The sequence below is a fragment of the Antechinus flavipes genome, chromosome 1 (genome assembly GCF_016432865.1).
Source record: "Antechinus flavipes isolate AdamAnt ecotype Samford, QLD, Australia chromosome 1, AdamAnt_v2, whole genome shotgun sequence".
Classification (NCBI taxonomy): domain Eukaryota; kingdom Metazoa; phylum Chordata; class Mammalia; order Dasyuromorphia; family Dasyuridae; genus Antechinus; species Antechinus flavipes.
In genome coordinates, this window is record NC_067398.1 from 536,324,913 (window position 1) to 536,340,247 (window position 15,335).

General features: G+C 35.4%; 1 protein-coding gene across 2 annotated transcripts; it reads right to left on the bottom strand.

The window, feature by feature from the left end:
* Positions 1 to 1,160: 1,160 nt before the first annotated feature.
* Positions 1,161 to 13,649, bottom strand: BLOC1S4 (biogenesis of lysosomal organelles complex 1 subunit 4). Of its 2 annotated transcripts, XM_051970582.1 has the most exons (5): positions 11,731 to 13,647; positions 7,698 to 7,769; positions 6,949 to 7,050; positions 5,590 to 5,724; positions 1,161 to 5,244 (listed from the first exon to the last, which is right to left on the bottom strand). In XM_051970582.1, exons 1-5 carry the CDS (start codon positions 12,052 to 12,054, stop codon positions 5,143 to 5,145), a joined length of 735 nt encoding a protein of 244 aa, XP_051826542.1. In that variant the 5' UTR covers positions 12,055 to 13,647; the 3' UTR covers positions 1,161 to 5,142. The 2 variants fall into 2 exon arrangements, with proteins under 2 accessions (XP_051826542.1, XP_051826543.1); XM_051970583.1 differs by lacking the exon at positions 7,698 to 7,769 and having other exon boundaries at positions 11,731 to 13,649.
* Positions 13,650 to 15,335: the final 1,686 nt, after the last annotated feature.

Here is a 15,335-nt window from a genome sequence, read left to right on the forward strand (position 1 = left end):
GAATACCCATTTCTCATTCCTTCTTTAAAAAAGCAAGTGCCAATGCCATTCTGTGATGCCTGTGCTTCCATCTGCATTTCCTTTGTCTCCTTTTGTGCATTTTAAAAAATGGCTGGGTTTTTTTTTTTTTTTTTTTTTGGCATTTCTGCTAATCCTTCTTCCCTTTGCCCCCCTCCCCCAAACAAAAGAAGGGAGGGCCTCTTATGACAAATAAGTATAGTAAAATAAAATAAATCCACACGATGGCCATGTCCAAAAATGTATTTTCTTCTACTCATATCTGTCAGGAAGTGTTCCATTATAGGTCTTCTGGAATCATGGTTAATCATTGCTTTGACCTATGTTCTTTAGTCTTTCAAAGTAGGTTTTGTTTTGTTTTTCCTGTTCGTGAAAATTGTTCACCTGGTTCTTTTGTAGTTAAGATTTTCTTAGCAAGGACAGTGAAATGATTTGCCATTTTTCTTCTTCAACTCATTTTGTACCTGAACTGAGGGAAGCAGGGTTGGATTATATAACTAATGTCTGGGGTTACATTTGAACTCAGGAAGATGAATCCTGACTTCAGGCCTGGTACTCTATGCTAGCTGCCTGATTCTTCTTGACAATTCATAGCACTTATGATTCTCTAAAATCATCTCGTTATTTTTTATGGGGTAATAGTATTCCATTATATTTATATGCCATAATTTACTTAGCCATTCCCTAGTTCAAGAAACAGTATTACACACAGAATGATAGTATATAAAAGATCGGAAAGGGAGGGAAAGAAAACATAAAAAGAAAAATCAAAATCCTAACAATTAGGACTATCCCCAAATCCCACAACCATGAAGGAAGACGGTCCTTTGCTTCTTAGCCAATAGGAAGATGCATATTAAAGTTATGGAGGATCTAACTCACTTTCTCAGTTCAACATTAAACTGAGAAGCTAATATAGATCATGGGAGATTAATTGCCAAACCTCACTTTGGGTATGTTTTTCATAGTCTGCTGTGGAAGTTATTTGTGAAATGAAAACAAAATGTCTTAGTGTCCTTTTATTTTGTTTGTATTTGATGTTTCCTGCATTGTTATTTTGGAACCTTTGAATTTTTTAACTTTGATTTAAAGAAGTGAATCTACAATCTCTGAAAATATTAAATAAATGGATGCTTTTCTTAAAAAAAAAATGCAAACACCTTTCCCCTTCTCTTTAATTTCTTTCAGGATCAGTTAAGTTTATTTTGCTTGTATCTTCCCTTCCTGATATTACCCTCTTTCTTACCTTCCCCTTCATCCCTACTTGTTCATTTGTTCAGCTTCATGTATATTCACACTAAATTTTATTCATTTGAACAGACTTTACCTCTTCATCTTTCCATTTATTCATGCCCTGAAATTAGAAAAATCAAATTCCACCCTTTCTTTCCCTTCAAACCCTTCAAACAACATCCATTTTCAGGACAGGTTTTTCTTATTTAATTAATACCCTTATAAGATATTGTTTCTTTTCCTGCTATTAGTACATCATCTTACAACTTCAATTGCTCAAATCAATTACCTAACTGTTTTTTCTGGATTCTTGCTTTTGAAGATCAAAGTTTTTAATTGGTTCATCAGGAATGTTTGAAAAAAAATTTTTTTGTGGTTAAAGTCCATTTTCCCCTATAGAATGTGTAAGGGAAATTAGTTTGTCTTATATTGTCTATTGCCTTTTAAAATGTTGATGTTTGTTATTTTTTTCTGGATACTTGAGTTTTTTCTTCTCTATTAAAAGAGGAAGTATGAATTTTGTCAATGATACTTTGGACACTTTTCCTTTAAGGGTTCTTTTTAAAAGGATTCAGTAGATTTTATTCATTTTCACTTTGGCCTCTGCTTATTGTAGTTCTGAGCAGTTTTAATTTCAGATTTCTTGAAATGTTTTTGGTTTTCAGGGAATCCAATCATTTTTAAACTCTCTTCTTAATCTGTTTGCCAGATAAGATCACTTGTTTTTTATATAATTTTCCATTTTTAGCCATTTGATTTTGTTCAAATATTTCTTGCTTTCATAGAATAAATCAGCAAGTTATGGATTTTGGTCACTTGACCATGAGTTTCTGGCTAATAATTTGATGTACTCACTAGTTTCTTATTGCATTTTTTGACCATAATTTGGTCTGGTACCAACTTAAAAAGTTTTGCTAGTTGGTGTGCTAGCTGGTTACCTGAGCAGTCTGTCTCCAATTTAAGTACATTTCTTGGCAAGTATAAACTTATATTAATATAGGGACACAACATAGAGGAGTAGGGGCCAAGGAATTATATAAATAGTTATAGGGTAGTAGATTTTAAGTATGGGAATGATAATAGGGCAAATGGTGAGATGCTAGTGCTAAATATGCCCTAGTTTCTTGGGGCTGAAGGGTATATGAAATATAGTCCAGTGAGTGACTATATATATATAGGGGGTTAGGTGAGATTTTAGTGATCTTTAATGGTGGAGTGCCAAATCCAAGTTGCAATGGATAGAGTGCTGGCCCTGAAGTAAGGAAGATTCAATTTTCCAAGTTCAAGTCTGGTCTTAGACACTTACTAGTGTTGTGACCCAGGTAAGTGTACTTAATCCTGTTTGACTCAATTCCTCTGTAAAATGTGCTGAAGAAAGAGGCAAATCACTTTGCTAAGAAAACCCCAAATGGCATCACATAGGAGGATCTGAAATGATTTAACAAGACAAAGCTGAGGCTAGTTTGGGGAAGGCAGAAAAGGAGTGGTGGAAAAATCATGACGTCTAGGTCTGAAGGATAGTTTTTTCCTGCTGGGGAGAAGGGAGGAACTGATCAACAAATAGCAGAGTACAATGGTAAGATGCCTTTGTGGGATAGGCCTGGTTTTCTGGTAGATGCTGATGCAGCTGGAATCTTTAGATTTCTTGAAATGCTTTGGCCAGAAAAATCTGTTATAGATTAGCCAACTTGGTTACAAGCCTCTCCAAACTTAGCTGATCTTTAGATGAAACAATTCATTTTTTAGAGTGTACTTGAAGTCTTCAGTGCTCAATAGGAACTACCTAAACTTGTACGCTTTCAGAACCTAAAGGGCCATAAGTAAACATGTGAGAAACTGAACTCAGACTCTAGTGGGAGAACTTGGTATATTTGTTTTTCTGGCACTAGGATAGTGCTAATTCACTGAGCCTGTAATACAATAAAACACTCCACATCTCTTTCATTAAGTATACTGTGGAAGCCCCATCTTTGTTCACTTATACTTGTACATCTGATTTTTTAAATCCAGGTAACAGGACTTTGCAGTGATCAGAATTGGTCTAATCTGTATATATACAATCTCTCATACATACACATATATACATATGTATGGGTGTATATATGTATACTAAAAATATCATAATAGTGAAAAAAGTGTTTCACTTGGAGTTAAAGAGATAGGGGTTTGAATCTAATGCCTATATGAAGTGTGTGACTTTAGATAAGTTATTTAACTGTAGTCTATCCATTTGTAAGAAACAAATGGGACAATACGTACAAATGCTTTGCAAACTTTAACATGTGTTAACACAAAAACATGTGTTTTTGTTCATCTTCACTTTGGCCTCTGCTTATTATAGTTTTGGGCAGTTTTAATTTCAGATTTCTTGAAATGTTTTTGGTTTTCAGGGAATTCAATCATTTTTAAACTCTCTTCTTGTTTGCCAGATAAGATCAGAAAGATAGAAAGCTCTTAAGATCCTGAACTAATTATGGGCTTTTTAATAAAGAATTGCAAAAATTATTTACCGAGAACAAATGAGGACACAGTGAATAATGGTTAGAGTATCAAACAGTAACAAATACTTAGCAAAGTATAAAGTCCTAGTGACTTGTCCTAGTTTTATTAACATCAGTATTACTCACAATTAAAGGAATCTAGAATGGACCCAGGCACCTATTTGTCCTCTTCATTGAAAGGTAGAACAAAGCTCTGAAATGGAAGCTGAAATCTATTATACAGAAAAGAGTATCTTTTTAGCTACTGTAAAGAAGATCCAACTTGTTATCACATAATATAATTGGGAAAAAAATGACATTGCATAGAACTGGATTTGGGGTCAAAATATTGTTACTACTTGTAAGGCCTCAGGGCCTCATTTTCCTCACCTATAAGGGAGGTGGGGAGGGGGAGTCTCATCCAACTCTTCAATTTTAAGAATGCAAAGCTTACTATTTACTATTTAGGGTGGAGGACACAAGTTTTTCCTCTTTTACTTATATAAATCTTCTACTGATTTTGTGATTTTAATTACTTTGAAGTCCAGTGTAACTGTTTCTTGATCAGAGGACCAAACCTCCATAGGCCTTTCTAATTTTCTAATGCTTCTATGATCCTTTGACTTAGAAGAATTGTATGATTTTGCTAAAACATTAGCTAAGAGTAAACTGTACAATTTTCCCCCCACATAAACCTTTATGGAAGTTCTTAAAATTTACTATATCCATTGAGAAAATGGAAATTTGCATTCAAGATAAAACAAAATTTCTATTAAAAAATCGTTTAGGCTTTTTGCTCAATAGCACTTCAAGAAAAAAATCTATGCAAATAAGTTTTTGATTTTAATTGAATTTAAATTATAACTCAAACTATGTACACAGTCATTTACAAACAAGATTATAGCGAGCATTATTTCAATATAACTTTCAAAATTAATTACAAGTTAATAGTATTGCATAGTTTACAATTCAAAATGTATAAAGCTCAAATCATGTTAATTAACAGTTTATTTAAAAAAATAAACTATAGGAAGACTCAACCATTAAGAATGATAATAAATAATGCTCTGTAATACTACAGTAGTTTTTCTTTAAGACCTTGTGAAGGTAAATCTTAAAAAAAGTAATACTGTTGACACAAGGATAGTATAAATATAAAAGTAGCAATTTTGATAATTATAAGGAAATATTTACTCATTTTACTCCCCCATTTAAACAAAATTTTAGTTGAGATTTGGAAGACATGGGAAGCTATACAATCTGCACAAAATGAAAAATATTGTTTTAAAACTGCTTATTAAATACACACAACATCTTAAATACACTAAATAGTAGATATGTATAATAATTTTTTCAAGATAAGAACTTCTCCTTTGATATGTCTTTTCTTAAGTAGTTGTATTGTACAATATCATGCCTGAGATCCTTCTTTGCAACAAGGAAAATAGTCTTCTGTCCTGAAAAGGATAGGAGGTTCATAGACAGTTTGCTGTTGCTTTGTGGAATACGACTTCTGGAAATAATTGTAAAAAAGAAAAATTATTCATATGACATATTACAAAAGCTTTTGCCCCACTTATTTGTTATCCTTCAAATTTCAGATTTAGCTTGCTTTAAAAAAAAAAAATTATTTGTGACAGCTTCAAAAACATGTTGCCTTTTCAGCCAGAGGAGTTAAATAGTTACTTAATTCTAAATTTTAAAAATGTCTTCCTATCCATACCTATGATTTCATTGGTCTAAAAAACTAGCTAGTGGTCAAGGAAGCTTCCCAAGTATAAAGTTAGGGCTATAATTTAATCTACAGGAGCTTTTTTAAAAAACAGATACAATAAAGCCTCTAAAATTAGTAACTTACATTAAGGAAGGATGGCACATTAATTGTGTGCAAAAATTTCTTTAATGTGTTGGGAAATGTTCCAAGCTCTGCTTCTGCTTTTGTCACCTGCTCTTCCATTCTTGTCACACAATTTCCAATCATTTTAACAAAAGCCTAGATAAGAAGGAAAAATGTGGGAAGTGGGGAGAAACAGAAGACTTTTCAGTATTATTTATCCCTATGTGTATGGTTCAAATCTATGAGTGACTGCAAAATTTAAAAAATTTTAGTAACTAGTATAATCCTACACTAAAGAATACAAATTATCTCCTGCCTGCAATCCAATTTACATAAATGTCTCTATTCAATTTTTCATGTTCATTTGTGTTGAATGACAAAAGAAAAAGTAAAACAGTTTAATAAGTGGCACTGATAGTATCTAATTCATATCTTAAATTAAACATTTTTGAAAGCTAAAATCTGCTTTTTTAAAGACAAAACTTCCTGCCTATAATCTTATTTGTACATTTCTCTGACTCTTATATACAAAAAAGCTGATTAATAATAAAAATTAGCTTTAATGAAGTCCCAACAAGAACATTAAGTACTCAAAAAGTGAGTGAAATTAAACTAGTTTGATGACTTTAGAGTTTGTAATTTGACCTTCTATGAATAACCTGATTTTTTATCTCATATCCAATTAAGAAAATTAATCTTCAATATTTTTTGAGCCCCAAACTGTTTTCCAGAATCTCTAAAAACTTAGCCATCATGTCATAAAGAACCTAATGAAAATTAAACCCATTATTTCTCACTGATTTCTTCTGAAAGTAGAAAAGAATCTTATTTTCAACTTGCTATCAAACAGTCACTACATGTGGCTATTCCCATCATTAATTTCTAGGATGTTGTCTTTTATTTTTAATTCTTACCATTAAATTTACAACTTTTGCAATAACTGCCCACCAGTCTTTTCAGACAATACTCATTTTTTAAAAAATTATAAATATGCTATCTATTTTGCTAGTTTATAGGTATTGTCTTAAAAAGTAACCACTGTTAAGGGCATAAACACATATCCTTGATAAGTAGTAGGATACTGAAGCTTCTAAACACAATGAAATGTCCCTTTGAAGTTTATTACAATTCATTTTACCTATATGTCAAAGTTTGAATATTGATTAATAACACTGGTTATTACTGATTGTATACCGATGCCATACCTTAGCTGAGAACAAGTTGGTGCCAACAAAAAGATACATGAAAGATAGTTTTAAAATGAAATACAGAGCTAAATAAATTTTTAACAAAATCCAAGTCTATAAATACAGTAATATACTTTCAAAACTTTTCAAAAATTAATTTGTATCTTATGTACTTTTAAAAGTCACTACCTACCTCCAATTTGTCAATTTTTCTATATATCTCACTCATTTCAGTGGCTTTATTGTGAATATGAGGTACACTTTCATTGACTACTTGTGAGGAGTCACTTCGAATCTAAAACAAAATATGAATGATAGGTTTTATTTTACCATAAAGAATATTAATTAGAAAAATATGAATACCATTACTAGAATGCATATATATGCTAAATTTCCTTTAGTTCAGTTAATCTTGTGATTTTATTAGTGTGGATATTCCCCACCACTAATCCATATTACAATCTGTCTACCTCATACTGTGACACCCAACAGTATTTCTTAAGGAGTATACCTCTAATGTGCTTGTGGATGTATAGAGTCGATAAATTTCATTAGGTCTCCATATTATATAGGAATCAGTCCAGCGTACACAGTTTATTATCTATCCCTTGCTCTCTCTACATGGTTAGCCTGCATGTTACTTTCCATTTATAGATTTCCTTGATGCCATTTAAAAAATCTTAGTTTCCCACTCTTTATATGGCACTGTACTGGGTCCTAGCAATACAAAGACAAAAGAGACAATTCTTACTTTCAAATGTAGTTTATGTTCCACTGGAGAGAAATCATTTATGAAAACATGTAAAGTATGAACACAGCACTTATAGCACTAAACAATGCCTTAAAAAATGGAATGGAAAATGAGTTTCATGGCCATTTAAAACAAGTGCATATTTATAAATATTTAAAAGAAACAGCAAAATGAATTTCATCAAAACATACCATATCTAGCATCCCAACAAATTCATCAACTCTAGTTAGTAAGTCTTCAAGACTCCTGTCTAAAGCTTCTATCTGCAACACAAAAATAGAAAGTTTAACCATGATGTTTCAAATTGTCATGTATGAGTTTACTGAAGGATCAATAAACTTTGGAGGCAACTTTCTAATCAACTGATTACCAGGATAGAAAATACAGTGAAAATGACTTTTCCATAGATTCTTTGCACTAATTTTTATGTTACTCTAGTTCAAGTGATTTTTATTTTTCATTAATGTGGACCGCTCTCCACTGAAAGATCACAACTTTCCTATGCCTAAAGTGATTAAAAAAGGAAACTCATCATGTAGTAACTGATCAATTCTATATTTCATATAGTCAATAGAAAAAATAATCAGTGTATTCATTTTTTAAGATTTCTCAGTTGATATGGTAAATGAGTAGATTTTCAGAATTCCAAAAATATTAAAATTCAAAACCTCACTCACTCACTTTTTCCTCTCTTGGCTTATAAGCATACCAACCCACTGATGTTGAGACATTCTCAATACCACAAAGAGACTACAGAATAAAACACAAGCAGTTTGTATGGTACCAAAAGGATAATTAGTTCATAGGTGTAAGAAGAGAGGGCTTAAATCAATGATGTTCACTATATAGCTATAATTAGATAATTTACCTTGGCTATTCGGCAAACTGAACCCTACTTAAACGTAAAGAAGATATGGTCTTTAAAAAGGATATACTTTAGAAATTAAGAGTCTTTGCTAAGCATGGGAAAATTGCTTGCACGTAAGATATGGAGAACAGCTACATGGCACAGTGGACAAAGCACTGTCTTTGTAATTAGGAAGACTATCTTCCTGAGTTCAAATTTGGATTCAGACACTTATTGTGTGATTTTAGGCAAGTCACTTAATGCTGTTTACCTCAGTTCCTCATATATAAAATGAGCTGGAGAAAGAAATGGCAAACCAGTAGGCAAATCTTTGCCAAGAAAACTCTAGATGAAGTCTCAAGAATTTGGACACAACTTGGGGGGCGGGGGGGGGGGGGGAGAAGAAATGACAAATAGATTGTGGCTTAAGAAACACTGAAACAAAGTAAGACATGGCACAAAAGGAAAAAAGCAGATGAATCATGAAGGAAAGGGGGCCTATAACAGACTATTTAAGCCTATCTTATAATAATATCATGTAAGATACCCCAAAATAGCATTAACTAGAGATAGATAAGCTGAAAAGTTTAAAACCACAATTCAGGATCTGAAACTGATATAGAAGAATAATTAAGAGGAATTATTGCAGGGTTTCTAGTAGGGAAGGGAAAAAAAAAACATCAAGTAAAAATGGAAAATATACCCTCATAACTGAAGAAGGCAGATCAAATTTTTGCTAATATCTAGGCCCAGAGAAATTACATATTAGAGCAGTGAAAGAAGCAAGCTATCAAGGTAATTTTTGAAAAATTATGAACAGGGGGAGAATAAACAGCTAGCAGATTCTAGAAATTATAGGCTGGTAGTTTTGATATTGTACTCCTGAAAATTCTAGGAATATAAGTTATGGATGAATTGCTGATATGCAGTGATGAAAGGAATTTCCTCCATTGATTTAAAATTATGGGTCCAGAACCAAAAAATCTTGACCTCAAGCCTCAGCAAGTGGATTATTAAAGAGATGGTTTGTGAGCATTTAGGAAAAGATGTGATTTCTAAGAAAGACTAGATTTGCTAAGAATAACTGAGTACAAAGACGTCTGGATTTGAAGTTCAAATCCTAGGTATTTACTACTGCTTGTGTAATTCTGAGAAAATTGTTATCTCTTTGGGCTACATTATCTTCAGTCTCTTCCAGTCTTATTCCCTTCCTTCCCTTTCTCCTCTATGAACATTTTTGTATGTTTGCCTTTGTATCCCTTGAGTTTAGCAATATACCTTCCCTAACTGGTCCCTACCAGCTCTAAATTCTATTATCAAACACATTCCATAAGTATTAAGAGAGCTTAGAAAAATTATTCTGGCAGCTATGTGAAAGATGGATTAGAGATAAGTCAGGAAATGATAACTAATTTCTATATAAGTTTTTGGCTTTCTATGGGTATCTCATTTGATCTTCAAAATTCAGAAACACTAATTAATTGTGACAATAGTCCACCTGAGAGAAGAATAAAGATATAAGAGATATAGGAGTATATTAAGACTTTGCAAAATCAAAGGGATGATATACTCTTATTTCAATAGACATAAAATTTGAAGGAAAGCGGAGATTTCAGGTGGAGTGATGGTTTCTGCTATGAACATGTTTAGTTTTGAGTTGTTGACTAAATCTGACAAGCAGGCACTTGTTCATGAGATGTCACGTAGAATTAAGGAATATTAAGTCTTTAGTCTATATATATTACGGAAATCATCTAGGTAAAGAGGAGTATTTATATGTTTTGTAAAAACCAATTGGTAATATTTAAAGTGTTAACTTTGTAGCAATAAGTATTAAATCCCCAAATCACATATCTGTGTGTGTGTATATATATATATATATGCATATACACATACACATACATACATATAAATAAATGCTCCATGAATCACATTTAAAAGCATAGATAGAAGCAACTTAAGTGACATCTCCTGGCTTCCTCATTTTTCACAGTAGACTGAAGCTCAGAAACTAAGGTCAAATTTGTAGTAAAGCCACAAGAATCCAGACTCAAGCCTTACTATTCTCCAAATCCAGTATTCCTTCTACTATGTCACTGCTGCCTGAGTTCTCAGAGTTGAAAATTAACTTTTTTACAAAATACTTGGTTAGGAAGCTAGCTTAACATTTAAAGGAAAACACAATATCTTAATTGAACAGCACAATCATTCTTCAGTTTTTAGTCTGTTTGGGAAGTATATTTTATTACAAACAATATTCAAAATAATACAATAAAATAATACCTAAGCTCAGAAACAGCTTGTTAAAATACTAAGTACTAAAAAAATAGTACTTTTCTAGCCCCTGTGATACCTTTCACTTCTATTTTGGTTTCCTTTTTCCATCTCTCCTATTTATTTACTAAAGTTATGTATTGAAAAATACAAAGGACATTTAAGCAGGGGATTCAATGGCTCTACAAAACAGGCCAGGTCATGGGTACTATTCTTAAATACTGGAAAATGGAAATGCTTTTTTATTTTGGCTCTCCTAACAGTGAATTTCCTTCCAATGAATGGGGGAGGTGGGACTGGAAGTAGTTCGAAATTGCCAAGTTTGTTATACATTACTTCCCATCATGCACTCTAAAGACCAAAGAAACTGATGTTTGCATGTTTAGGCTTTTGCACAGGCTACTCTCCTTACCTGAAACATACAGGCAATTTAAAGCTTTAATAGCCTAGAACCACCCCAGAGCTTTTGGGACACAGGGGTGCTTAATAAATGTTTATTATGTTTTTTCCACCTCATCCCTACCTCTTGGAATGCCTACTTGTCTAGAAAGCTCTACTCAGCTTTCAACTCCTCGATGAGGCCTTTACTGATGTGTTCGGCGGCTAGTGTCTCCCACCCCAAACTATTTCGAGTGAGTGAGTGAGTGTGTGTGTGTGTGTTGTATATGTATATATCTCCCTCCGCCAAAGACTATCAATGACTCAACCAGCCAAAAAGCTTTATTTTTAAGCGCCCAGGAGTCTATATCCCCACAGGTACGGCTTCCTACCACATAGTTAGCACTCAATAAGCGCAGGTGGGTTGGTTGACTGCTTTGCTACGATAGCCCGGGTCAGATAATGGGGCTCGCGTCCCCTCCCTAGCCCAGCGGATCCGGGGTTCCCAGCTTCCCAGCTTAGCTGGGGGCGGAGGGCACACTTTATGGCCAAGACATCCGGAAGTAAAAAGAAGCGACCCGAGTCGAGCGAGATGAGAAGCCGTCCCAGGGAGAGCCAGCTAAGTCCGTCAAGAGCTAGGGGTGGGATAGAGGGAGTGGGATAGAGTGGGTGGGGGAAGTGGGGGAGGCCCAGAGAGGAAGACTTCTCTCCCCAGGCCCGCTCACCTCGGGGCCGCCTCCCTCTCCGGCCGCCGGCAGTAGGTAGGCGGCGTAGCCAGCGGCTGTGCGGCGGAGCAGAGGCAAGTCCGAGCCCGCAGCGTCGCCAGTGACTTCGTGGTCCCGACTGGGCCGCCGCCGCCCGCTCCGCTCGCCTTCCTCCTCTTGGGCCCCCACCGCCGCCTCCTCTTCCTCCTCCCAGAGCCCGGAGGCGCTGCTGTGACTCTGAGAGACATTCCCGCTGTCTCCGCTCCAGGAAGCTCCCGGGGGTTCAAGCTCCTCCTCGGGCGCCAAGCCCTCGCGCGGTCCCAGACCCGCGTGACCCCTCTCCATGGCCTCGATGCCGGCAGCTCCCGCGACGCTGCTCCTTCCCTCACGATTCTTCCCCTTCGCCTCCACCCGCAGTTCCAGTGCGGGCACTAGTGGAGGCGCACACCGGAATCCTCTTCCCCCGCCTCCCTTTATTGGCCACACCCATCTAGCGCTCAGACGCTAGAACCGAGGAACTCTGCCCCTCCCCCAGGTTGCCCCTCCTCCCTTAGATTATGCGCGTCACGTGCTGGGAAGAGGCCAAAGGGAGGCCTTTGGAAACTGGCCTAGACTAATAGTTTGGACAAATCCGGAGGCTATGGATGCTGTACAACCAAGAGAAAAATAACGACGGAATGGACGAATGTTTACTAACCGATAAGGCACCAGGGAGCCAAAAACTGAGCCCATGGGGATGAAGTAGGAAATCTCTTGTATCCATCTTATTTTGCCCACCAACACTGCCAATAGGTGATCACAGAGAAAGAAATAATACTAGTAACGTTAATAACAGCAATCAGAGCTTTTCGTTGGATACCACCTCTCTCCACCAAACTCCACCTGATGCTTTCCTTTCTTGGGGATAGAAAGTGGACTCATTCTGCTTGCATCTGCTGCCCTGCTTCCTTTTCAGCTTCGTGGAACCCGCGGTCCTCCGGGAAAGGCGCATCACTTAGAAGTAATCATCACGCCGCCAATTCGCACCTGATGGATGCCCCCTCACTGCTCTCCCTTGCAATGAGAGGGCGGGAGGGTAACCAAATTCCACCCAATGCCTTCCTGTGTACAAGCCAGAAACTGGACTCTCAGTCAGTTCTTGTGTCGGTATTGCATTATTTTCGCTTTTCTTGTTATTAATTGTATCCCCAATGCTTAGCATAGTGCCTGGCGCATATAGGTACTTAATGTTTATTGGCTTGGATAACCTTTTAGGCTCATAAAATACTTTTTTCATCCTAGACTTAAGAGGTTATTATGCAAATATTCATGGATGAGAGAACAGTCTTGGAAAAGGGAAGATCATATAGCCAGGGAATGTAAGGACTGAGATTTCTCCCTAGAGAGTGATAACCATCACAATAGCTGACCCTCAAATTTAGGAAATTTCTAAATTATTTTATTTGGTCACCACTGTGAAGTTTTGGAAATTTCTATTTTTCCTGTCAAGCGTGTTGAAGAGCTCTTGAGTTTAAATTTTCTGTTGAGTTGATTAAATGCTATGTGCATGGTATCGTGTTTAGGCCCTGAGGGATTCAAGTCTTGGAAAAAAATGGTACAATCCTTACCTTTATAGTGCTTAACTCTTAACAGGTGAGTTAAGATGTATATTAAATAGGTATGATACAATAGAGAATTCAAATAAAGGTAGAGCTCCTAATACGGATAGCTATCTGGAATAGTGTCAATAAGACATCTAACCGAGTTATAATCTTGTCTCAGATACTTACTAGCAGTGAGATCCCTGGGCAATACTATTTGTCTTAGTACTTCATATGTAAAATGTGCTGGAGAAGAAATTAACAAACCACTCCAATATCTCTTTTTCTTTATTAAAGCTTTTTATTTTTCAAAACATATGTATGTATCCAACATATAAAGGACTGCTTGCCATCTAGGGGAGGGGGTGGAGGGAGGGAGGGGAAAAAAATCGGAACAGAAATGAGTGTCAATATAATGTAATTATTAAATAAAAAAACTTTAAAAAAAAAAAAAAACATATGTATGGACAATTCTTCAATATTAGCCCTTGTAAAACCTTGTGCTCCAATTTCCCCCATTTCACCCACCCCTTCCCCTAGACGGTAAGTAATTCAATATATGTTAAACATGGTAGAAATATGTTTAAATCTAATATGAGCATCCAAATCCTTAAAACAACAAATTAAGTTAATTACAGGAGGAAATAAACAATAATACTAGTGGGGCTCTTCAATTTTCCTCTCCCAGAACTAAATAAATCTAACCATAAAATAAACAAGAAAGAAATGAAGAAAGTGAATAAAGTTTTAGAAAAGTTAGATATGATAATGAATAGGGATACAAAAGAATATGCCTTTTGCTCAGTGGCACATGGTACCTACACAAAAACTGACCTGTGTATTATAGCACAAAAACTTCACAATCAAATGTAGGAAGGCAGGAATATTAAATGCATTCTTTTCAGGTGATATATAAAAATTACATTCAATAAAGGGCAGTGGAAACAGAGATTTAAAATTAATTGGAGGGGCAGCTAGGTGGTGCAGTGGATAGAGCACCAGCCCTGAAATAAGGAGAACCTGAGTTCAAATTTGGTCTTAGACACTTACTCTTCCTAGCTATATGACCCTGGGCAAGTCAATTAACCCCAAATCCTCAGCAAAAACAAACAAACAAAATTAATTCAAAACTAAATAACTGAATCCTAAAGAAAGGGATGATCAAAGAAATGATCACAGAAACAATCAATAATTTAAAGAGAATAACAAAATAATGAGACAAGGTACCAAAACTTAAAGGATGCAGTCAAAGCACTAGTTAAAGGAACATTTCTCTCTCTAACCCTTATATAAATAAAATAAAGAGAAATCAGATTAATCAATGGCATATCCTATCTTACTGTTTCCCCTCCCCTATCCCACAAAACTAGCTTCTAATTTTATTTATTAGTTCAATAGTTTTCTTTCAATTTTATTAATTTCACCTTTGGTTTTCAAGGTTTTCAATTTGATGTTTAATTGGGGATGTTTAATTTGTTCTTTTTCTATTTTTCATTGATTTGCTAATGTTGAAGAATTGTCCACACATATGTTTTGAAAAATAAAAAGCTTTAATAAAGAAAAAAAAAGAATTTAATGCTACACCATTTGGTACATATATGTTTAGTACTGATATTACTTCATCGTATATTTTTGCTTTTGCTTTATCTGAGATCAGGATTGTTGCCCTTGCTTTTTTTACTTCAGCTGAATCATAAAAGATTCTGCTCCAGCCCCTTACCTTTACTCTTTCTGTGTGTCTACTTCTAGCATGTTTCTTGTAGACACATTTATTGTGTCTCTGTATTGTGGGATTCTGGTTTTTTAATCCACTCTGCCATTTGCTTCCTTTTTATAGGTGAGTTCATCCTATTCACATTCACAGGCATGACTACTACCTATATTTCCATCCATTTTGTTTTTCCTCTTGTTTGTCTTCTCCTTTCAGTTCTTTTCTTTCTCAGTTTTTTGCTTCTGACCACTGCCTTCCCCAATCTGCCTTCCCTTCTGTCAGTCTCCAGGCCACCTTTATTTAATCTCCTCCATTCCTACTTCCCTACTGGGTAA

Excerpts from the sequence above, each read along its gene's own strand:
- BLOC1S4 (XM_051970582.1), bottom strand. The coding sequence starts at position 12,054 with ATGGAGAGGGGTCACGCGGGTCTGGGACCGCGCGAGGGCTTGGCGCCC. Across the intron at positions 5,725-6,948 it reads GAAAAATTGACAAATTGGAG|GCTTTTGTTAAAATGATTGG; the intron begins GTAGGTAGTGAC and ends CTTCTTATCTAG. Across the intron at positions 5,245-5,589 it reads ATGTGCCATCCTTCCTTAAT|AAGTCGTATTCCACAAAGCA; the intron begins GTAAGTTACTAA and ends AATTATTTCCAG.